Source organism: Rhinocladiella mackenziei (genome assembly GCF_000835555.1).
Source record: "Rhinocladiella mackenziei CBS 650.93 unplaced genomic scaffold supercont1.3, whole genome shotgun sequence".
Taxonomy (NCBI): Eukaryota; Fungi; Ascomycota; class Eurotiomycetes; order Chaetothyriales; family Herpotrichiellaceae; genus Rhinocladiella; species Rhinocladiella mackenziei.
This window is the reverse complement of record NW_013550602.1, coordinates 2829947-2854170: the sequence shown is the minus strand read 5'-3', so window position 1 is coordinate 2854170 and position 24224 is coordinate 2829947. Positions and strand designations below refer to the sequence as shown.

General features: G+C 50.8%; 9 protein-coding genes across 9 annotated transcripts; 6 read left to right on the top strand and 3 right to left on the bottom strand.

The window, feature by feature from the left end:
• Positions 1–228: 228 nt before the first annotated feature.
• On the bottom strand, positions 229–4710 carry Z518_04546 (uncharacterized protein; the record flags this gene model as incomplete). Its single annotated transcript, XM_013418252.1, has 1 exon — positions 229–4710. The coding sequence occupies one exon, from the start codon at positions 4708–4710 to the stop codon at positions 229–231; it is 4482 nt and encodes a 1493-aa protein (XP_013273706.1).
• A 536-nt stretch (positions 4711–5246) lies between these two features.
• Positions 5247–6656, top strand: Z518_04545 (uncharacterized protein; the record flags this gene model as incomplete). The annotated part of the gene is made up of 1 exon (XM_013418251.1): positions 5247–6656. The coding sequence occupies one exon, from the start codon at positions 5247–5249 to the stop codon at positions 6654–6656; it is 1410 nt and encodes a 469-aa protein (XP_013273705.1).
• Positions 6657–7215: 559 nt separating this feature from the next.
• Z518_04544 (mevalonate kinase) lies at positions 7216–8670 on the top strand (the record flags this gene model as incomplete). The annotated part of the gene is made up of 1 exon (XM_013418250.1): positions 7216–8670. The coding sequence occupies one exon, from the start codon at positions 7216–7218 to the stop codon at positions 8668–8670; it is 1455 nt and encodes a 484-aa protein (XP_013273704.1).
• A 525-nt stretch (positions 8671–9195) lies between these two features.
• Z518_04543 (uncharacterized protein) lies at positions 9196–10437 on the top strand (the record flags this gene model as incomplete). Its single annotated transcript, XM_013418249.1, has 2 exons — positions 9196–9629; positions 9744–10437. 2 exons carry the CDS (start codon positions 9196–9198, stop codon positions 10435–10437), a joined length of 1128 nt encoding a protein of 375 aa, XP_013273703.1.
• A 1641-nt stretch (positions 10438–12078) lies between these two features.
• Positions 12079–13359, top strand: Z518_04542 (uncharacterized protein; the record flags this gene model as incomplete). The annotated part of the gene is made up of 1 exon (XM_013418248.1): positions 12079–13359. One exon carries the CDS (start codon positions 12079–12081, stop codon positions 13357–13359), a length of 1281 nt encoding a protein of 426 aa, XP_013273702.1.
• A 224-nt stretch (positions 13360–13583) lies between these two features.
• Positions 13584–15914, bottom strand: Z518_04541 (uncharacterized protein; the record flags this gene model as incomplete). Its single annotated transcript, XM_013418247.1, has 1 exon — positions 13584–15914. One exon carries the CDS (start codon positions 15912–15914, stop codon positions 13584–13586), a length of 2331 nt encoding a protein of 776 aa, XP_013273701.1.
• Positions 15915–16322: 408 nt separating this feature from the next.
• On the bottom strand, positions 16323–18344 carry Z518_04540 (phosphoribosylaminoimidazolecarboxamide formyltransferase/IMP cyclohydrolase; the record flags this gene model as incomplete). Its single annotated transcript, XM_013418246.1, has 4 exons — positions 16323–16478; positions 16579–18073; positions 18128–18254; positions 18326–18344. The coding sequence occupies 4 exons, from the start codon at positions 18342–18344 to the stop codon at positions 16323–16325; spliced, it is 1797 nt and encodes a 598-aa protein (XP_013273700.1).
• Positions 18345–19470: 1126 nt separating this feature from the next.
• Z518_04539 (uncharacterized protein) lies at positions 19471–20382 on the top strand (the record flags this gene model as incomplete). The annotated part of the gene is made up of 1 exon (XM_013418245.1): positions 19471–20382. The coding sequence occupies one exon, from the start codon at positions 19471–19473 to the stop codon at positions 20380–20382; it is 912 nt and encodes a 303-aa protein (XP_013273699.1).
• Positions 20383–22477: 2095 nt separating this feature from the next.
• Positions 22478–24098, top strand: Z518_04538 (uncharacterized protein; the record flags this gene model as incomplete). The annotated part of the gene is made up of 2 exons (XM_013418244.1): positions 22478–22993; positions 23058–24098. 2 exons carry the CDS (start codon positions 22478–22480, stop codon positions 24096–24098), a joined length of 1557 nt encoding a protein of 518 aa, XP_013273698.1.
• Positions 24099–24224: the final 126 nt, after the last annotated feature.

The window sequence follows — 24224 nt, the reverse complement described above, 5'->3', positions numbered from 1 at the left end:
AGGCCTTCGGACTCCTCATACCAGAGGTCACGTGTCAACAGGGTCCGGGGATTAGGGAAAAACATTCTGCCACGCATCATCCATCGTCCGGCTGCCGCCATTCAGTATCTTCTTCTCCGACTATTAGCATTCTGTGTTCATTCTTTCTATGCCAACTCTAATCTGACTGCCGGTCATCGAGTATGGTGGATTCTCGAACCATTCCTCAACATTATCGTATTCCACCAGCTAAACGACCCTCTGTTGAGAAATAACTTGAGCCTGGAATCGAATTTGGAAACATAAATCATCCACTGACCTCAGGTCAATGTCACCAGGATTGGTTGACCGTAGACGATCTAGAATTCCTTGCAGAGAGGATACAACATCAGGCTGAACTGGTCCCTCGGTAGGCACTTCGGGAGCAGTATTGCTACCGTCCGGCTGCTCGACGCCTTCAATGTCAGCTGTGACACCAGTGTTCATCATACGTTCTCCTTCTGGTTTGTGCTCTTCGGCTTCCATAGTCAAGTTTTCTTCTGGATTTGCATCCAGACCTCCGGTTTGAGCGGTTGACTCTTCCTTGCAGTCAGCATGATCGGAACGCGAGGTGCCTATAACGGGCCCAACGTCCTGCTGACGGTGTTCTTGTGACTGAGAATTTCGGGCATGTCTTCTCGGTCTCTCACGCCGATGTTTGGGAGGAGATGTGGGCTCTATTGCCACCTGCTCTCTCGCCTCGGCGAACCCGCTGGCCACGACGGCTTCAGCTGCTCGAGAAGGTGCAACCTCGATAATGTCACACATCTCGCCCACTCTGTTATGTACTCCAGGCCAAGTTTCAGGCTCGATAGAGTCAGAAGACGCCTGGAACAAACCCTTTGATCTCTTTCTCTTGGTTGATGTGAATGTGAAACTGCTTGATTTGCGTTTACGCAAATTCCGTGACGGTGGTTTGGGTTCTTGCCGGTCATGTTGTAGTTCTTGCTGTGAGGAGGTGATATCGTCCATTTCCTTCTGACATTCAGCGGCATCCACAACTTCACCGATATGTCGGTCAAGGTCTTGGGATAGTTGGGACGCACTAAGCATATCGATCTCGTCACTATCCATCCTTGGTTTGGAGTTCGGACCCGAATTGTCATCGTCGTCTTCGGCATTCAGTGTGATTTCCGGCTCCCCCATCAGGAACGGAGCCAATTCGTCTGCTTCAAGATTGGGGAATGTCCCCACAGGGAGGACCTTCTTCAGCTCAATCTCATCTGTGTTTGCCTGAACATGAATGTCAGCCTCTTTCACCTCCGCTGGTTCGTCTTGTGGAAGATCTCGCGCGAATGGGGCCTCGATTTCAGGTTCATTCACGTCCGTTGTCGACTGCTCCAGACGGTCCGTCGATTGAGAAATCGCCAGGTCAATTCCAATATGGGCATCCTCCGCATGTCCCCGAAGCGGAGACGATGTATTCTCTCCTCCGGCATTATCTTTCTCCGCCATAGATGGCGGTGATGAAGGCACCTCGATGTCCATTATTTGATTTGTGAAATGTCGAGCACGAGGAGTTGGAGATGCCATGGTCTCTGGCTCTCCATGGTCGTGGTTTGTCGGTAAGGTAGGTGTTGATGGTCGTTCAACCAGCGCCGCAGCTTTTCGTGCAAACTCACAATCCCCATGATTTTGTGACTTGCTATGGACCCTAGGGCTTGATCTGAGGTCGGGAAATACAACGGCCGGCTCTGACCGTCGCCTATCGCGGACTTCTTTCTGGTGGACAGTGAGGAATTGTGACTCCAGTTCATGTTGTGGGGGTGATGATGATTCAATGGCCACAAAATGTATCTGAGAATCGTCATGTCTTGATCTGGGTCGGGAGACTGGTCTTTCAGGGCTCGTTGGAAGAACATGATCCCGCTCCTCAACTCTTGCCCAAACATCGTGACTGCCCAGTATCGGCGAGGCGAAGCCTGCTTGTTCGAGCTGGCTTGAGCTCGATGACACATTCCTCAACAGTCCCGGAGATAGGGCTTCCTCCCATGCGGCTGGGGGGAACCCAACGCGGTCGGTTCGACTTTGTGCCGGCTGTGGTACTCCGGGAATGTCGATATCGGCGAAATTCCGAAGTTTCAAGAGAGCGTCCAACAGACAAGGCCCGAGCGTAATTGATTGTTGTTGACCGAAGTGATTGTTCCACATATCAACAGCGTCGTTGACCACGGAAACATGACTGCTTTCAAAAGGAGCAGCGAATACCTGGTCGAGCTCTCTCAAGCTTGCGGCCGGTATTTTGGCCAATATATTGACGGTAGTATTCACAATGCTTCGGTATATCTGTCCATCCTCAGAGTCCGCCGGATTCATGAAAAGTCGAGACTCGTCCTTCAACAGTACGACTAAGGCTTTGCTCAGGAGTTTCAAAGTTGGCGCCAATTGCTGGTGCGGTGCAATCTGAAGCACATGATCTAGCGTCCCAATCACGGCGGTAAGAGCCGACATTCTGCTCGTAAGTTCTGACTGGAGCACTTCCATCATGGACGAACCGAGAAGCTCAAGACATTTCTCGTATTGGGATAGGGAAGTTTGAAATGTACTTCTTGGGTTGTGAAGGTGTCGCCGCATGTCACCGTGGTCTCTCGCGTGATTCAAGTCCGAGACGATCGAGTCGAATGTTTCCAGGAGGATAAAGGTCTGGCGTATCGCTGCCATTTCATTCTCCAGGCCGGTCAAGATTGGGATGTATCCGAGCTCGGAGACCGCGCTTCGTGTCATTTGTCGTATCTGGACGCTGCTAAGCAAACATGCTTGATCATCAGTACGATCGGGCTCCTCATAAATCTCCGCCCATAAATGTCCCAGAAAGCGGTTAACCGTGATCAGAGCTAGTTTCGTCTCCGAAGATGGTTTGATCTCCTTGCTGCTCGCTTTTCGAAGGGCTTTGAGGAAATGCGTCCAAGCGACAGCGATGTACGCTCGATCAGATTGACCAGATGCTCCCCAAGAGCTGTATCGGAGCAGGACGCGGAACATATCGACGATGGCCGCGCTTTTGGCTCTGATCCATTTGCAATCCATAGTGGGAAGTTCCTCCGGTTCGATAGGAGTGTTTTCAAGAGCACGATTTTCGTTCCAGACTTTTGTGCTCTGGTTCGAATTCCACAAAAGTGACATGAGGACTCGACAAGCGACATCCGAGTTGGCCGGATTTTTCTCAAAGAATGAGCTTCTCATGACTTTGACAATGTATTCATTCCAAACGCGTGTGTACTGTTTGTGGGTCGCGGCTGGTCGGAATGCGTAATAAAGCAAATTGCAGTAACTCGAAACAGCTGTAGCCCTCGAGCCCTTGACCGTTTTCTCCGCGCTTTGCCGCTCTAACTGGGCGGATAAAGGCTTTGCGAGAATTGTCATCAAATGATCCGGTGCTTCATGGGGTCGGACGACATAGACAAGGCGATTCCAAGCCATATTGGATTGTTGTCTGAGAGCGGACTCGCTGCAATTAAAACATCTTTGGATGACCTTCAACCAATCCTTCAATTCGGGCCAGCGATCGATGTGTGTCTCAGGACCATAGCTGAGCAGAAGCACAATGGCCCAGATCTGTGGTACTTGGATCATCTCCTCTTTAGCGGTAATCATTTTCTCAAGCCTTCGACACATGGCCATACCAAATGTCTTCTCCGGTTCCAGCTCCTTTTCAAGAATAGTTCTGACGGACCCGGATATTGACGAGGACGCAGGGAATGCTGAACATGCCTTCGTGCCCAAAGTCACGGCTTTGGCTCTGATATCCTTCAAAGCACTCGTCATCCCGGTCAACAATTCTTCAACCCAAAGATTTGCCCTTGTTTTCATCGTAGTCCGTGCTTGATCCAACAGCTTTTGGTAGACCAGTAGTCTCTCGGACACGGCGCCGTTGCCTTTCACATGATCGGTGAGAACCTTCAACGATTCTAGAAGTCGGGGAACGCGGTTATTAGAGTTGATAAGGCCTGATCGAAATTCTTGGGTGGCTAGAAGGTGCAGGTAGTGGATGATCACGCTTTTGGGCGCAGTATGTTCGGCAATGACTTGAATCGACCGATCGAGGATGAAAATACGGTATTCGTCGGACAATAATGATGAATAGTCGCGACTCCACGCAAAGATAACGAGCACCTTGAGTGCCTGGGTGACCAGGTTGATGTCGGCAATATGCGGCTCATCGGGCTTCCCTTGTCTGAGAAGGTCTCTTTTGATGTACTTGAGAATATTGTGAATCTTACTCTTCAACGCAGCTTCGTCAGGAACATCGTCATATTCTCGAATTACCGATGAAAGAGTTTGATATGCGTCAACCGACACCGATCTGTCATCTTGCGATAGTTGCTGCACAATGCTCTCCATCATGTCGCCCATTGAACGGTCGGCGTCCGGCTCTTTGTGAGCAGCTTGTAGCATCTCCTCATTGATGGGCGCGGGCTTCAAGATAGACTTCAAAGATGACTGGCATGCTGACGAGGGAGGATTTGTCTTGAGTTTGGCACCGCTGGAAGGAAGCGAATTGGGCATAGGTTCATGGGCGTTTGTCCAAGGTGAGAATTCGACTCGTTTCCGTGTTCCACCGTGGGATGAACCAGGAAAGGACACCGGTGAATCTGGAGTACTGGTAAGATTCACAGAGGCATGGGATCGGAGAGGTTTTTTGCGAGGAGACGTCGAGGGTGGACTCGGAGGAAGGATTTCAGGAGTTGGCATGACTGCCGTGATACAGTCAAACTGAACAAAAGATTTCTATCTTTGGGAGCGGCCGGAAGTGAGACTTGAAAGTCGACGAGGCCGCCAGCAGTCTCCCGTTACTCCCAAAATGGAGATTGGCTCCATGAAGATGTGTGTGAAATAGTATAAGGTCGATGGACGTTCAATGGACGAACCAGCCACCTCGACGCGTCGGTTGGACTGAAACGCGTGATCGTGTGGCGCTTCAAACGGAAAATACCAGTCTGACGGGTGTCAAATATCACGAGGAACCCCTGAAGATAACCCCAGTAGAAGAGATCTCGTTGTCGAAGGTTATACGGTCAGACACAGCCATTTTTATTGCCGACACTAGACTCAAAGCAGGCACTTCATTTGTCTAGCGCTTTAATGGCATACGTCACTCCCATCTAGTATTAAGCAACAACGGCATCACCCGTCATTTCCCCCCCTATCTGTGCTCGAGTGGCTCACTGTGAGCAGACGAGATCACTTTCGTTTCGACCTGCTGTAAAGGCAAACCCTCTCCAACCCGAATGCACGCCAGTCCGGCTCAATCTGCAAACATATCCGGTCGACTTCGATCAATGCCAAACCAAGTCCAACAAAATGAGGCCAAAGCATTGCTCGGCCTCCTCAAAGACAACCTAGATGCGAAGAATCTGGAACCGAAGCGGCTGGAAGAAACGCTTACCAAGTTGAAAATATTGGGACGGGATGTGACCAATATCTCCGCCATTTACGACGATCCATGGATGAAAGTATTAGGGAGCTATGCTTTTGGGGAATACGGCCCCCGTGTCCGTCAAGAAGCGTCAAGATGTGTTGCAAATGCGCTGCTTTTGCTTCCATCCACTCGCAAATCCTCTCTTAACCTGGGGTTCGATAAAATGGCAGCCGATGCACTTCAAAAGGCAAACGATGATGAAGAATTCCTGCTGGCGCGTATCCTGTTCCTTTTGACGTACGATCCCAGCATCGACCTAAAGGCACTGATTGTTGACCATGATCTGGCGGGGAGCATCATCAAAAACCTTTCTCGACATGCAGATGAACTCAAATCAACATCCAAAGCCCGGGTCAATCAGACTGCCACCGCGGCGCTTGGAGAAACCCTCAAGCTGCTCTTCAACGTCACCAATTGCCAGACAGATCAGACCAACAAGTTCAATCCAGCGGTTGTTGAGCTGTTGCAAATTCTCGATCATTCCGATATCCCAACGCCCCCACTGCAGCCGCCGATTAGTCTTCTCATCAATGCCCTGGCAAATCTTGAACTTGGAAGCAACGAGGCTGGGGTGGGAAAAGAACTTGACTCGGGAGCGGAGAATCTAATCACAATTCTAGAGCTGGCACTAGAAAAACATTCCATCACAGAGCTGGACACCATCGCAATATCATTGTTGACCGTTTTGAGAAATATCAATGAGGTTGCAAATCCCGAAGTGAGGGATGTGATGAAAGCACGACTCCTCCCAGATGATAAGGAGAGAGATCAGCCTCTGGGGAAATCGTCGTCATTGGCGTCAAAATTACTCCGCTTGACGACTTCCTCGGGACTGTTGAACTTGTCGGAAGCAATTTCCGGACTCATGTTCGAACTATCCGACAAAGATGCCAACGAATATGTCAAGAATGTTGGATATGGTTATGCTGCGGGATATTTGATGTCTCACAAGATCCCAGTTCCAGACAGTGCAAAGAAGTCTCAGACAGCAGGTGAATCCTCCAATAATGTGCCTATCAACCCCATCACCGGCCAGAGACTGGACAAGGAACCCGTCAACGATCTACCGGAAATGACTCGGGAGGAGAAGGAGCGAGAAGCTGAACGACTGTTTGTGCTGTTTGAAAGGCTGAAGGCAACAGGGGTAGTGGACGTGAAGAACCCAGTGGAACAGGCGAGGGATGAAGGGCGATTCGAGGAGCTGAGTGATTCGGATTGATAATTGCTTTTCCAGTCATGTTATTTGGCGGTTACACTCTAGCAAGCGATGAAGCCATTCCACCATACCAGAATTGCTCCGAGTTACACAGTACAGTCCTGTCCATGTCCGTCACCCCGTACCGCGACCGGTAATGGTAATCGGGGCTGTCGCCGTTGGCTGAAAATGATGGCGATGGTGCCACCCGGAAGACGGCTGCTTAGCGGGGGAGTCGTCACTTAGATGAAGCTAAAAGCGGGCTAAAACACGGCTAACACCGGGCCAGTTAGGCGGCAAAGTGCTGTTCCTGCATCTACCAGTGATAAGCTTAACTCGACTGGGCTGAATGCAAACCCGTCATCCAAGCCGGAAGGCCCATGTTCGCGCTCCATGCTTCGCGCGAGGTGCGCCTCGTGTTCAACCCCAGAAACTTTTTTTCTGGTCGCCATCTGCCCTCCAGGCCGCTTTTCACCCTTTGATCCTCATTCCCGCCCTCCTCTACTTCCTCAATACCTCTGTACGACTTCAGGATGCCCTGAACCCCCTGGGCGTCCTGCTCTTTCGGTCCATCTCACACGCCATGGTCCATCGTGTTGAGGCCATCATGAATGGAACCCATCGAGTCAACGGTGTAAACGGCCACCCTAAAGATGGCTCCCTGCGACCATCCAACGTCTCCGGCAAATCTTCCACCCCCATGGCTCCCGCATTCATGACTTCAGCTCCAGGCAAAGTCATTGTCTTTGGTGAACATGCTGTCGTCCACGGAAAAGCCGCAATGGCTGCTTCCGTCTCCCTGCGATCCTACCTCCTTGTGACCACTCTCTCCAAATCACAGCGTACGATCACTCTAGTCTTTCCGGATGTCGGACTCGATCACACATGGAACATTGATGATTTGCCATGGAGCGTCTTCACCAAAACTGCACGAAAGCCTCGCTATTACGACATGGTCACCTCGCTGGATCCGGAGTTGGTTCAGGCCATGCAACCACATATTGATGAAGTGTCGACCCATTTGAATGCGGAGAAGAGAAAGAGACATCAAAATGCCGCTTCTGCTTTCCTCTATCTATTTCTGTGTTTGAGCACTCCTGCCGCGCCCGCCTGCATTTATACCCTCCGCTCTACGCTACCGATTGGTGCCGGACTTGGTTCTAGCGCCAGCATCTGCGTATGCATCAGTGCTGCCCTCCTCAAGCAGATTCATGTTCTTTCTGGACCACATCACGACCAACCAGAGGAAGAAGTGGATCTACAACTCGAAAGAATAAACAAATGGGCCTTTGTTGGAGAATTATGCATCCACGGTAATCCCAGTGGAGTGGATAACACGGTGTCCACAAGAGGAAGAGCTGTGCTCTTCAAGAGAGTGGACTATTCCAAGCCACCCAGCGCGACACCGTTGAAAGATTTTCCCGAACTCCCTCTCTTACTAATTAACACCAAACACCCTCGCTCCACAGCTGCCGAGGTGGCCAAAGTGACAGCGTTGAAGGAAAAGTACCCCACGGTGACGGAGGCGACACTGGACAGCATTGATAAAGTCACAATTTCGGCGCATTCACTGATCACGTCGGATAAATTTGACCCTACATCCGAACCGAACCTCGAACATCTGGGAGATCTCTTTCGAATCAATCATGGCCTTTTGGTCTCGCTTGGCGTGTCCCATCCCAAGCTGGAGCATATCCGCGAACTGGTCGATTATGCCGACATTGGATGGACAAAGCTCACCGGCGCAGGAGGAGGTGGATGCGCCATCACCTTACTCAAGCGCGATGTGGATACCGAGGTCCTGCGTGACTTGAAAGAGCAGTTTGAAGCGGCTGGATTCGAGGAGTACAAGACGACCCTAGGTGGTAGTGGAGTGGGGATCTTGTATCCTGCAGTCTTGCATAATGGCACCGACGAAGAAGGCGGTGAAGAAATTGATCAACAAAAATTCCTCAATGCCAGAGGAGAAGAAGGCATTGAGACTTTGGTTGGTGTCGGTCTCGTGGAAAGGAGACCTGAGTGGAAATTCTGGCAGTGATGGGTGACTGGGCCTTGGTTGTATTCATGGATGGTCTTATGAGCGCAGGCGCATGGCAGCATTTGTCTAGTGGAACGGCCCTCTGGTTGATGAGCGAACAAAAACCTGATGGACATTTTATAGCGACAGGCGGTAACTCGAGTCAATCCGAGTACCACCACCATTTATTCGTGGAGCTCTCTTAATGGATGGCATTTATGGATCTCACGTGATGGTCCCGCATTTATTCGACTTTCGATTACTATTGTTTCTCTCATTCCAACCCATTCTGCTTGAAAACATTGAATGATTGTCGCTCTGGTTTCTCATTATCGCCACCAGACCAGATCCATCGGCCGTTGCAGAAACTGACTAGGTGATCATGACGTGATTGCACATCACTGTCTTCTCTACGAGCCTGTTCTACATCACAAGACTTAGGCAGTCATCAACGCCTCGGGTCCAAGGGGCTACAGGCACATCCGCCTGGACCAGAAAGTCATTCGTGCAAGCTCACGTAACCAAGGTCATCTGATCTTTGCCAAAATGCCCGAGTCCACATCTAAATCCGGATCAACAAACCCTAAACCCAAGCCCCAATCCGCCAAATCCACAGATCCATTCTACGCCGTCTCGCCGATATGGAAAGACGTTACTCCCATCCCGCTCATCGATGGGCCTCCCAACCAAAAGGACCCAGGCCCCGCCCTGGCCACCATCGCTTACGCACCGCGATACACGGAGGCCATGTCATATCTGCGAGCAGTCATGGCTGTGAATGAGTTCAGTCGGCGCGCGCTCGAGTTGACGGAGGATATCATCGGAATGAATCCGGCGCATTATACTGTTTGGCTTTACCGAGCAAAGATCTTGAAGGAATTGTGGGAAAGGGAGGGGACGAGTACGGAAGACGGGGTCATGGAGGAATTAGACTGGTTAGAGGGAGTAAGTGAACGGAATTTGAAAAATTATCAAATCTGGTAAGATATGAGATTCCTTTCGCTATCGCGTGGTCTTTATATCTCCCGTTACGGATCAAATCTGTTTATGAATCCGGCCAGATTGCAAATTGCTGATCCGTTTTTCATGATCAGGCACCATAGACAACTCCTCGTCTCTCTGCTCCCCAGACTCCCTCCAACGGAAACCGACTTCCTCGCATACATACTCTCCTTCGATTCAAAGAACTATCACGTCTGGACCTACCGCCAATGGCTATGCTGCCGGTTCCCCGATCCATTACTTTCCACCGACGTGGAACTTCAGGCCCTTGACGCACTAATCAACGAAGACGTCCGCAACAACTCGGCCTGGAATCACCGGTATTTCATCTGCTTCGGGGCCGAGGAGCTTCGCGTCATCGAATCGGAGGGTGGCAACAGGAAAGAAGTCCTGGCCAGCGGCAACCTCGTCGTTGATGAGGACGTTGTCGAGCGAGAAATCAACTACGCCAAAGACCATATTGCGTGGGCGCCGCAAAATCCCAGTCCATGGAATTACCTCAAGGGCGTGATTAAACGGGCGGGCATTCCGATCACGGACCTCCAGGTGTATTGCGAGAGCTTCGTGGGTGGCAGAGGGGCGGATTTGATGGGTGACAAGGTTCGAAGCAGCCATGCCATAGACTGGTTGGCGGATATTTATCGCTTGGATGGCAATCTGGAGAGGAGTAGGGCATGTCTCGAGGCTTTGGGGAAGAAATGGGATCCAATCCGGAGGAAATATTGGGATTATCGAGCAAAGCAGTTGACGGCCGGAGACGATAAAGATTCAGTCGGCAGCAAGTGAGTGAGTAATGAGGGATCCTTCTCAAGTTCCGACCAGTCGGACACCCCCTTTCTGGCTGTTTCCCTTTGGAATCTTCTCCTAGGGATTTGGCCCTTTCAGCAGCTTCTTGGTTCGGACACTTTTGACTTGATTCTCCGGACAAATTGTACCGATCGTATGTCCTGTGTGCATTCAAAAGCTCTTCGATTTCCTGCCAGCTTCTTCCCTGAACGATTTCTGAACACCCTTCCAGAATCTAGCGCCGAAATTCATCCAGATGAGGCAATCTGAGCCCCTCCGATTTCACAGAAAGATCGCATGTGTAACAAGTACGTGTAGCAAGCATCCGTTGCATATCCTTTCCATCGTTCTACAGTTGCTCTCCTCGGTCTGATGAGCACGAGTTTCTTTGCACGGTCATTGGATTCTTCCCAAATGTATCTTCAATGTCCGACGGGATGTCTTTGCCAATCTTATACTCTCTCTCAAATCGAATCTCTTGGTCGTGATCGCAGCTGTCTCTCACGCCGGCGTGGTTTGAAGAGTGGCCATGATCCATTTTTCCGAATCTCAGCTCCTGAATAATATCATAGTCTCACGTTAAACCGGGAACAATTCAAGTATGCAGGGATAGCGAGGCCGGTTTGGTATTGCACCAGCCACGGCGGCTATTTCGACCAGCCTCATTAGAGTTGATGCTATATGCAACCGGGGTTCACTTCTACTACAGTTTCCACAGCAGGTTCTATTTGTGTTCGGCTGCCCCGCAGGTTTAACTTGCAGTGTCTTCTCGATAAATATGACGACCCTTGGATGGTTCTGATAGACTGTGGAGTCTAGAGAAGGAATGTGTTGTTGCTCTATCTAAGAGAGAGCAAGACGAAAAGAAGGGCGCAAGTTGCCAAGCCAAACAGCCTCACGTGACGTTGCCAATGCAACCAGTCACGTGACTGGCCAACAGGTTCCCTAACCGCAATTAAGCACTGGCTAGGAAGATCTCCTCAGTGCACACAACGCAGCCACGGGTCCTTGTTGAGGACACCCCCCTAGACATAGATGCTGGTCTTGGGCAACATGACTTTGCAGAAAGCAGGGTATGTTTTTTACCTCTAGCGAGTAATGACAGCTTTCCGCGGCAAAACAGAGGTATTTGCCTTATACGCAAACCCCGAAATCATCTGGCTCGAGTTTGCAACGTCAAGATGCACATATCCCCATATGCTTCAAATTTGCCTCAAACATACTGTCCGCGGCTGAACCTCGTCCAGCTCTCGTTTGATGACGAGGCTGAGGAAATAAAATTGGATCTGCGCTTTCGCACATTGCGCAGCGCCGTACTCCACAGTAATTTGACGGCAACATGTCGGCAACATGCCAGCAACAATTTTTTGGGTTGCATGAATTGGTGACGTTGAACTACCCATGCTTGCCCTCGACAACCATTCACGATCCCATCTGCATGCTCTAATTCAACAAGAGACGTCCTGGTGGCAATATCGATTCAGCTCAGGGCCATGATCGTTTTCTTTAAAGGGACCCATCCTCCGTCCTGGAACATGGCTCTGCTCCAACTTCATCTAGACACTGGGCGACATCGGCCTCCGCCAGCTTCTTACTCAAATTATACCGACGATAAACTGCTAGAATCTGCGTCTCTCCACAATGGCAACATCCTTCCTCACAAACCACAGCGCGAGAAGACTTCTCTGTCGAAGGGGGAGATTCAATTGCCTACTCAGATATGCCTCGACGCGCTCCACATTCAAGTGGGACGACCCGTTGGGATCCCAGAACCTGCTCAATGAAGAAGAAGTTGGGATCCAAGAAACAGCACGATCCTACTGTCGGGAACAGCTCCTGCCTCGTGTCGTCGACGCATATAGAACCGAGACCTACGATCGAAATATCCTTCGCGAAATGGGGGAGCTCGGCCTCCTAGGTCCAACCATCAAAGGGTACGGATGCGCGGGCGTCAGCAGTGTTAGCGCCGGCCTCATCACTCGCGAAGTCGAGCACGTCGACTCTGGGTATCGCTCTGGGATGTCCGTACAGAGTTCCCTCGTCATGGGACCTATCGATCAATTCGGCACGAAAGCGCAAAAGGATAGATGGCTCGAGAAACTTGCGCAGGGGAAACTCGTTGGGTGCTTTGGACTCACGGAGCCAAATCACGGCTCTGACCCAGGATCCATGGAGACGACGGCGAAACCCCATCCGACTAAGAAGGGATACTACCTCTTATCAGGCGCGAAGACCTGGATCACCAATTCCCCAGTCGCCGACTTACTAGTTGTATGGGCGAAACTGGACGGTCAGATTCGCGGTTTCGTAATTGAACGCGACCAATGCCCCCGGGGTACCTTAGAGACACCTGCACTGAAGAACAAAACCGGTCTCCGCGCCTCGATCACCGGTATGATCCAGCTGGATAGTTGTCCCGTGCCAGAGGAAAATATGCTCGATGTTTCCGGCCTCCAAGGACCATTTAGTTGTTTGAACTCTGCGCGCTACGGCATCGCATGGGGTGTCATGGGCGCATTGGAAGATTGCATTGACCGCGCACGCAGTTATGCGCTTGACCGCAAGCAATTCGGCTACCCGCTCGCCAAGTTCCAGTTGATTCAACGGAAATTGGCGGACGCCGCCACTGACGCCGCATATGGTATCCTCGCTGCGTATCAGGTTGGACGGCTCAAAGATGACTTGACAGACTCAAACGTTGATCCGGAGATGATCTCGCTTATCAAACGGCAGAACTGTGATCGGGCCCTGGTCAACGCGCGTGCGTTGCAGGAGATCTTTGGTGGAAATGCAGTTAGCGACGAGTACCATGTTGGGCGGCACGTGGCGAACCTCTTCGTCACCCAGACGTATGAGGGGCAAAGTGATATCCATGCTCTTATTCTCGGACGCGCGATCACGGGTATTCAGGCATTTCGCTGAAAAGTTTTCCCGCTTTCGGAGGGGGATACAATTTCCTGCTTCGCTTCGGGAACAGGATCCGGTAGCATCATGAGTTGGGGCTTTTGTATGACGTTGTTTATGTATGGGACAATTGGAATATAACTGGCAATCTCATCCCAGTACAATAGCGGTGCTTGCGTCCATACCATTTCTCTATAACGCGAGCAGAGTCCAGTATTCTTAAAGTTTGAGTGTTGGAATCTTCACCACTGCGACATGTCGAAATGATCATATCCACCACCTCCTGAATTCGGTGTCCCAAACGACATTGCTGTCGGCATCATAAAATAATTCTTAGGATCTTGAAATCGGTCGTAGAGCTGCGTCGTCAAATTCATATCAAGCTGTCGTTGTTGAGCGGCGTTGCAGAGATCGTGGATCGCCGGGCCCATTTCGAAGGTATTTTGCAAAGCAAAGCAATCGGGGGGGTTCATCATATTGTCGTACATTGCATTTGTATCCGTACCAGGCCCTGTAGTGGCGGATGGTGTTGTATCGGCGGCTGTGCTCCCAGTTGAGACTGCTGACATCTGCTGGTGCTGTTCGGCCGCTGAAGATGAAGCCTCGTTACTCTCCGCCGCACCACTCTTCCTAATTCCCGCAAGGAGGAAATCGAAGATCCGCATGCCCCAGAATGCAGGCTCCCAGCAATTGCCTACCTCGTTGAGCACGATCCGGCAATGATCCAGCGCCGCTTGGCCGAGCCGTGCGATAAGCTGTTTGTGTGGTTGTGATTGCGATCTTTTCATGAAGCGGAAAAAGACGATTCCCGCGACGAAGAAGGCAAGAAAAACCTCTTGCGGCAGCGAACGAACTAGGGACTTGGTCATGAGATGGACTGACGTCGAGGCGATGGTTTGGGCGGCAGATTCGGCGATTTCGGAAGTCTCGGGGTCCGAATCGATGTAGTTGTAGTCACCGTCATCACCGTTGAATATGGCGTTAGACTGAACGGCCTCGCGGCGCGAAAGGTAGACGAAAATCAGATGATGATGAAATAGAATTTTGAGGCTTTCGGAAAAGATGGAGGTCGAAGGTGAGCCGTGGTCAGGCCAATTGATGGCAGAGGGCAACTCGGCGCGCCAGCAGCGAAGCATTTCATGGAGACTCTGCGGCGTTGCAGAGAAGCCCACGTTGAATCGCACGTTGATGATCTGCCTGAGGATAAGGGACAATTTGGCCAATGCGATTTGGTACAGGGTGGAAAGATGGCGCGGGTCGTTTTGGGAACTAGGCTGGGATCCTGGGGATTCATCATCCCCATCAAAATCGTCTACGGTCAACATGTCGGCATCACAGTGACCCATGTTGACTCTGAAGGGTCGGCCGAGGAGAGTACCGCAATAGGCATCTCGGACAGCGATGGTCCACCATATTCTTCTCAGTAATCCTTGGTTTCGATGATGAGACATGGAGAACCCCGTCGAGCGATGCAAGGCCAAAGATTCTGCTATGGTCACTGCCACCCCGACCCACGAGCACGGATTCCAGTAACTCTTCATATCAGGGCCCCAGAAGGTGAGAATGATGATGGCCTGAAGCAGGACGACGCTATTTGTTTCATAGCCCACGTCGTACAGGACTTTAGCTTTATCGTAGAAAAAGCGACGAGCGCTCTGGCGAGTTTTGAAGCCTCCGGTTTTGATGACGCCTATTTCGCAATATGTTGCACCGATGAGACATGCTGCTTGGAGCAGGATCCAGGGAAGACTTCCTGATTGATACTGCTTGAGGAATTCAGACTTGTTGACGATGGAATACAAGGGGTAGAATTTCTCGATGAAGGTCTCGATGAGAGCATTCAAGCACTCTGGCGTTGGTGTAGTGAAGGCACCCTTGGCCTTAAGGTACGCGATGTCTGCTGTAGCCAGGTGCGAGGGATGACTAGTAGACCGATGGTGTCGTGGGCTTCTTTCTTGTTCGCGAATCTCCGGTGATGCCACAGAACCGTCATAAGGGGCAGTCGGCTTAGCTCTCTTTTCAGGCTGTAACTCTTTGAGAGCAAACGTGAGAGGGGAAGAGTCTCCCATCAAGACGAGGCCATATTTCCCCACAAGGCATTCAGAATCACGGCCTTGCTGTTTCAAAAAATTCTCAAACATCAATGCCAGCGAATTGCTTCTGGACGGGCCTGGCTCTTCCACGACGGTCAATGAGCGAGTGTTAATGCCTTGGGCCGGCGAAGTACCGAGCGAAGTATGTCCAGCCGCTGTATTTGGTTCTGGAGATATGGGTGACGGAGTCGTCTCAGAGACGGCATGATGGTCAGCTCTGTGCTGCGCAGTCCCTGGGTCCCTACCTATAACACTAGGTGAGACGTTCACAGGCATAGTTTTTGACTTTGATCGCCGGCGATCATATTTACCTCGTCTTGAGTTGATGAATTCACATCGCTGTGCGCCGTCGACGCGACATCGGGAACATGGTACTCCTGTTTGAGCAGCGTCACATTTCACTTTGCGGGAATTGCATCTTTGACAAGCTTTGAATGCTCGTTTACGTTTTCTCGTGGTGTGGGCAGCGTCATCTGCCATTTTATTCCTGTGTCCTAATTTCCATTGTGAAAGACTGGGAGAGTTGATGTTGCCGAAGAGGGGGAAAAAAGGCCTTTAATGCCGACGCAGCCGACTTATATAAGCGCCTCTTTCCGGAGGGGGTTATGGGATTGCAGTCCTCCTGATTTCTACATTTTTAGATGTTCTGCTTTATTTCGTGGAAAACATCTCATCTCTACGTGCATTGACGCTTCTCATAAATGGCCACCCCTTTTGGCATCACATTGCTATTCCCCGTCGTGCCTTACCTGTAAAATCCATATTTGGGCACGGCATTCGGTTCCAAATCCTTCTTCTGAATTGGACTATTCATTCGAGTAAAGCTCAGGGAAGACTCCTGGAGGAAGGTCACTATCGTTATCCCCCTTGCTCTCCTGTTTTCGTCCGTCAATGATGAAACAGGCGCACTGACTGCTCAATAAATGTGATCCCAAGGTTTTCAGCTGTTTCAAAGACAGCACCGTCGTTCTGTGAACCTGTTGGAGCCGCAATATATTTTACGCCACTTCGAGCAGCCCGGTACACGTTGTCGACGAACGGGAACTATTTGGCGTCAGTCACTGCAAAACTCGAGGCTATGAACCAGCCTCGAACGCCGTCACAGGGGGAGCTTGGGCCCAACTTGGAAATGAGTAGTACTTACGAAAGCATCACTCGACACGGCCACCTCGCTCAACTTATCCAGCCACTCCCGTCTCTCCTCGGCAGAAAATGGCTTCGGAACACCGCCTTCGGCAAAATTACGTTCGTAGTCTTTCGTCTCAAATTCACTGGGAGGTGGCACCTGACCTGAGCAAAGCATGTCGATGGCATTGGACTTTTCGGGTCTCTTGACCCCTTTGGCCCATTGTATTGAAAGAGTTCGCTCATGAAATCGCATCCACCAATTGTCCGCCTTGTCACCAGCTAATCGAGTGCAATGGATGCGACTTTGTTGCCCAGCACCGAGACCGATGACCTGACCGTTCAACGCATAGCAGACGGAATTTGACTGGGTGTACTTTACGGCGATAGTGGCCACTGTGAGATCGCGCAAAGCCGAGGCGGATAATTGGGGAGAGTCTTTTGGGCGGATGATTGAGTTGAAAGACTCATCTGGAGAGATTTTCACGTCATTTCGTCCCTGGCTCAGCTGAATGCCGTATACGGTGCGAGTTTCTTGTGCGGGAGGTTCGTACGTCTCGTCCATTTGCAATACTAGATATTTACCTGCTTTCTTCTTTTTCAGGATTTCGACAGCCTCCGGATCATAGTCTGGTGCAACTACGCCATCGGAGACCTCTCGCGAGATGATCTTAGCGGTGGGTACGTCACATTTGTCAGAAAGGGCAATCACATCTCCAAAGCTAGACATTCGATCTGCGCCTCGAGCTCGGGCGTATGCTTGGGCCAAACCGGACTCCTCGATTCCACGGATGTCATCAACCATGTAGACTTTTCGCTCCGTTTCAGTGAGAGGGACACCAATAGCGGCGCCAGCAGGAGACACGTGCTTGAAACTGGCCGCAGCTGGTAATTCAAGGGCCTGCTTAAGTTCTTTGACGAGAGGCCAGGCGTTCAAGCAGTCAAGAAGATTGATATACCCAGGTGATCCCCCCAGGACCTTGAATGGAAGCTCGCCGTTGCGGACGAACGCAGCAGCAGGCTTTTGATGAGGATTGGCCCCGTATCTGAGGGAGATCTGTTGAATCCCATTGCCGGCGTATTGTTTGCGGAAGAAATCTGAGATGGCCGCATCGTAGTCGGCGGTATGCTCAAAAGCCTTGAGAGCATACTTCTGACGACTTTCTTCTGGTATGTCGCCCTTGTCGAGCTCCTGCAGGAAATGGTGGTAGTCCTCAGGATCGCTGAGGACCGTGACTCGGGTATGATTTTTGGCGGCTGCTCTAATCAGGGTGACACCTCCAATGTCGATTTCTTCCACGGCTTCAGGGATGGTGACATTGATCTTGGCGACGGTATCCTTGAACGGATATAAGTTGCAGACGACATAATCCACTTTGTTGATGTTCTGATCGGCAAGGTCCTTCTCATCGGAGGCGAGATCTCGTGCCAAGATTCCGGCATGGACAGCAGGATGAAGGGTCTTGACGCGACCGGAAAGCATTTCGGGAGCTTTTGTGATGGCGGAGACATCTCTGTTCGGACAATCAGTAGAGGAAATACGGCCGGGACGGGATGAAGATCTGTACTCGACATCGAAACCGGCTTCTCGAATCAGTTTAGCCGTGCCTCCGGAAGCCAGAAGACGGACATCATTTTTGATGAGACCTTTGGCGAGATCCAGGAGACCGGTTTTGTCATAGACAGACAAAATAGCTAAACCGGTCAGCGGTGTCTTGCTTACGGCCGAGGGACATGGATAGGGAGGGCGGTGGAGAATGGCGTACCAATTTTCTGAGAGGTCATGATTGGTATCTCCCGATGGCGATTGATACCGCAGGCAGGAAGGTGACCGGATCGAAGCTGGAGGTTGAGAAGCCTTACGAGTTGAGCTGCATGGAGTGATAGAAATCAAGATTCCCTCTTGAGATGGTAAGAAAAGGGAATGTGGAATGTATTTTTTTGTTCCTGCAGTTTGCGACATTGAATGGATGGGGTGACGAAAAATTGAAAAGATAATCCGATCGGAGCCTCGGAATAAAAATCCGCATCGAGGTTTTTCCGATAAGGCTCCATACTGTTTTTGGTTTAGTTCGAAATGTCAGCTGTGTGTTTTCGAGGAGTGCCCAGGGGCCAGCCTTGCAGCTTGCAGCTAGGGGCAGGGACAGAAAGATCTATGAATACCTAGATCCTCTTGAAAGGCATGGTTGAGAGAATGAGAATGCGAGTCAGAATAAGACTCTAGACAGACCTGACGTCATCTGCGTATATCTCGGAGGATGGCTCGTCCAAGCAGCGGAGAGAGATTACCGCACCACTTTCTCTCAACAAGGGCCCACGAAGCCTCTGGCTTACCAAACATGTTGTGCTTGGAGAAACTTCGTTGCTCAACTCACCAGTGCCACGGAGTGCTAGCGGAGACATGGTTCAAAGTATCAGATGGTTGCGCCGCCCCCTCTCCCCCCAAAAAGCTCTAACGCTTCCCGGACCGCGCCTAGCTCCATGGAGATACATTTGCCAGTGGTGGTCAACTTGACTTCAGTTTTGGATTAGACTCTTGATTCACTCTTTTTTTTTTTTTAATTTACTTTCGCATCATCTGCACACTTTCAATTCACATGCACCGGACCCTCAATTATTGTGCGCAGTGATACCAGACCCTGCTATTGCCCTGTTGTCACTGCGGCTCTTCGAGCCTGGTCATGTGACTCACTTCTGCCTGTCTCTTGCGACTCAATCATATTTAGGTCTTTAACAAACTCCTACCGTGGACTTCAGACTCGGACGTTACCTGGACGGCACTCTCGTACTACCCTCTTCTTTCCCACAGCATCTTTTCTCTTTTGCGCAATTCCTTGTCACCAGACGCTCAACCGACGAGAACTTCCAACATCAACATTGTCCCCCAGTCGGTTGACGGTCAAACGACACCATGTCGTCGCCGTCGCCTGTCCGCGTTTCAAACACGCCCAAGCGTTTTCCTTTCTTTGACCTCCCGGGTGAGATCAGAAACAAGATATACGACCTTATGGTTCCAAAGAGTCGAGTTGTCATCACAGGCAGTCATCCTCAAAAGGAACTGGCGAAGCTGAAGTCCCAAGAGCCGTGGAAGAAACACAAGCTGCCACGGTATCGACTGTCCGAGACGTTCACAGGAGACGCCACCGGGCTCGCTCTCCTCTTCACTTGTCGCCAGATGAACCGGGAGGCCGTCGAATTCATCTACTCCAGAATCACCTTCTGTTTCGATAGAATCGTCACCGTCAACAAATTCCTCAACGTGATTCCAACAGCTGGGGCAAGGAGCATTGAAGACTTGGAGATTGCTCACAATGGATATGGAGAACCGCAATGGATGGTCGATCGGGAGTGGAAATTCAGATACGATGCGAAATGGAGAATGCTACTGGTCCGAATCAAGCAGGAAGTTCCCAGTCTTCAGAGGCTGAGCGTGAACCTGACCGTTTTTGACTGGCCATGTCGACTCGAGACGACTGAAAGATGGGCTCGGCCTCTTCTGGACCTAGCAGGAGATGGACTTGACCTGGCCAATGTGAAGCTGCTCCATGACCGATTTCATCCTGAGAAAACGGAAGCGGCAGCAAGAGAGCTGGAGAATAGAATGATGACCCCGGAGGGCAGGAAGAAAAAGGTGCTCGAAAACAAGAGACAAGAAGAACTTGAAAGGAAGAGAAAGCAAGAGGCACGGAAGAAGGCCCAGGTGCTGGCCATCAAAATCCCATTGCAGAACAAGACCAAGACCAATATGTCCGTCAAGAAGGTGGTGAAGAGCAAAGGATTGCAGCAGTACTCATGGGTGCAACCTTCTGTGGCATATTGCTAGAGAAGGGAGCTGTTGGAGGCAGCTTGACCACCGGGGTGGAGGTCGCCTGATGTCTACATGGATTATTGAGAATCATCAAGAGGTATGTCACGATCAACAGCATGGACAGATCAGGCGTTGAACATGGCAAATTGGCAAATGGAATGGGGAACACTGAATGTGGATGACACTGAGCGGGTGGGGGGACAGACCAATGTGCTGTTGAATGAACCCGGCATATGGCATATATTACCAGACTCCGCCGTAGACGGAGGTTGTACTGTACGTAAGCAGCACAGCGCATTTTGTGACATGCTTTTATCGCACAGAGCATAAAGCTAGGTGCCAGTACCAATAGCTGTGGCCAACACTACCGCGTTCTATTGCATACCACGGCATAACACCAGAATAATCTGCCGATTCCAAACATAGAAAATGGAATACAGAGTCCTTTGGTCGACACAGGTGTCGACCCGATAAACCTCCCGTTGCGCGATTTGAACATCGGCCTGGCTTCCGGGCGGCTACGAAGCCAGGAAGACGTCCAAAAATAGAACAGACTCTTTTACTATCCAGACTTGGTTTGGTGGTCGGACAAGGGGGGAGGGGAAGGGGGGGGGGGGGGGGGGTAAGAGTCTAAAATCTGGGCACCGGCATTTGACTGGACACGACCTCTGGCAGTACCCAAGCTGGATGGGTACCCGATGTAATCCATACCTCCAGTGCAGATAGAGTACATTCTCTGCCCCTAAGCCTACCAGCTTCTTACCTACGTACAAGTACCTCTATACCTAAAGTGCGCCATAACACAGGCAGTCAGCCCCGAGAACCGCCCTCCAGACACACATCATCGTGGCCCCTATTGCGCCGATCAGGCTTACAGGATTGGTATCTGGTATTAGGAACGGAATACAATTCACAGCCACGGCGTCCATCATCTTCCTTTTACTCTCTGTCGTTGTCAAGTGAGCAGTGTCTCTACATAGAAACAATGTTTCATCACTCACCTGACCAACAAGATGGAGTACCTTGAGTTCTTCTTGTTCCATATCAAGCGTCTATCTAATGCAAGGCCACTCTTGCCCATCTGCAGGATGTGGTGTCTGCTATTTGCCCCTCAATGTGATAGCTTTGATCTGTGCGGAACTATTGGCTGAGCCTCGGCGCTTCAGTAACTGCCCGCAGCCAGTCGCAACCAGTCGCAGCCAATCACAGCTCCAAATCCCACTTCCGTCACCCTCCTACATCTCTCGTCCTACATCCCGTTGCATCTCGAGCATTTTACCCTCCTTCATTCTCATCCAACCGCCCATTGACGGCCAAGTTCTCCATCTCAAGCGCCCATCAATCCAACTCTACCTTGTCATTTTCAGAAAGGGAATGGAATGGATGGAATGGAACTACTTTACCATACCAGTAGTCATTGCTTTACTATCGCCTCGTGTCCGTTCGGTTCCTTCATCTTCTTCTTTTTCTTTCTCGCCATCTTCGTTCTCCCCCGTCTTATATTCTTTCAGCTCGCGCAGGCCTCGCTGAGTGTTTTTCTGGGTTTCTGCCCGTGTTACCAATCATATCAGCAGCACCGCCCTATTTCACTTTGCCCTGCATCACTGGCCTTACGACGATCCAAAAGACCGTTTTCCCGACCCGAAAGCGCCAATTGCCACAAGAATTGTTCCACCCTTCGGCAAACCACAAAGACGGAGGTTCGAACCATCAAGAAGGTGATCTTATTCCTGACCATTTGTACTTCGCCAATAGATCAAATCACCCTTCTCAAGCGCCTTGGTCAGCGGTCTTTCCCACAGCTACCTATTACTCGACCGGCATCCTTCCATCTCTCCCATCTACACAACCTCCCCATCCAATTTTTTTTTTTTTTTTTTTTTTTTGAATGATCAAGAGCTGGTTCTCGACGTTATAACAGACAATCTACTTTTGAACGAGGCCATCTCTCTCGTAAATATATATCTCTCTCTCCAATCAAGGCACCCCTGGACCTGTCTCCGTCCCACGTCAGCATCGGCCGCTCCAGTACAGTCCCCGATTTATCTTGGAGAATCCCTGTCCGACTAGCCAGCAAAGCCTACACCGCAATAAGAGTCCTACTCCAGCCATGTCCCCATCCAACTTTGAACCAGTTTCGCCCATCGATATCACCGCCGGGTCCAAACCAGTTCGCAGTGTCAATTTTGCCGAAGGACTCGACGAAAAATCAGATATCAAAGCATCAAGCCGTTCAATTCGAACAAATTCAACGGCTTCCACAGCGCCATCTCTGAACCCGGCGCGGAAGGCCCGCTTCGCCGAAGCGACCTCAGTGTTTTCCCCGGCTTCAGGTCCTGGAGAACATACTTCTCCATTCGCTGATCCTCAAATGGATAACCCGAACAATGAAGGTCCCAAACCTTCAGATGTAGGATTTGGGTACATTTCAGACAATCAACCAGTCGAACAACATGCCACCATCAGAGGAGATCCTAATGGCACAGCGGGTCCCCCTCTCAAATCCGCCTTGAAGACCCCCGGCACGGCCAACAGATTATTGAATCCTCTGAGTCCAACTTTCCGAGAAGAACAAATTCTGGAGAAGGAGGAATTGAAGACTGAGATTCAACAAGCCAAAGATCTGGTAAGTAGTCAAGAATCCAAAGGACATCTCTGTTTCTTCCAGAGACTGATCATTTCCCCCCCAGAAAGTCAAAACCCGTGTCCGACTGGCAAAAATTGTCCTTCGAGGAGTCAACTTCTCTTGCTCTCTCATCGTGCTCGCCATGCTCAGCACTGTCCTGACAATTTTCCACGCTACCAAGAACATCCCTCCGCGAAATAACCTACCCGCATGGGCTCCTAACCAAAAGATCTGGCCCCAAATTGTGGTTCTCTCGATCGCTTGCGTATCTTTGCTTTTCTCAATCATCGTCATCCTCGCATACTGTCGTGGTGGCCACAAGCGCGCCGAGAAGGTTGCTGTGTACTACACCATGTTTGCCGTCGGTTGGTTCATGTTCAGCATCATCATGTGGCTCGTGGGTGCAGGCATCTTGCAAGGCAGCAAGGCTAGCGGTGGTGGTCAGGATCTCTGGGGTTGGAGTTGCAAAGACAACAAGCGTCGACAACTCTTCGAAGACGACGTTCACTACGCCCTTGTCTGCCGCTTACAAGACTGGAGTTTGATCTGCTGCATCATCGAAGTCGTGATCGAGGTGGTCGTCATCGCCATCTACGGTATTGTTTTCTACAGATTTTGGTCCAAGAACCGACTCAGGAAGTCCATGGATGCTCGAGACCGTGCCCGAACCGATCTCTACCTTGCACAGCTCCGCACTCAATCAGCTCCTAACACACCGGGCTTTGCCCAAACACCCCGAACACCAGGCTTCCCTACCCAAAAGTCAATGGACGTCTACTCTTCCGCCGAACAGGGCTCAAGCCCAACTCAATTCGCTGCCGTCTCACCCCATTCCAACACCACATCCTCACCCTTCAAACTCCAAGCCCCTCCCATCAAAGTTCATCACGCCACTCCTAAACCTTCTGTATCAGAAGGCTTTGGTGAGCAACGACAGATGTCTCCGCCTCCTGGACCCCCCATGTCCCCTCCCCCTGAGGAGCGAGTACATGAGCACGTGGGCGCCGCACCGGGCGAGCAACAGTATGAAGCAGTACCCATTCCTGGTGCTTATGCGCCTACGACATCACAAAATCAACCGCCTGCGCCTGGACAGGCGTTTTAAATTAAAAAAAAAAGGCAAGTTATCAGAAAAAGATTGATTGGCGAGGAGAAGGGTGAAGACTGAAGAGGGACATGCACAGGATATCTAAATTAATGTTGAACCAAGCCAGGAGCTCAGGAGAATGAA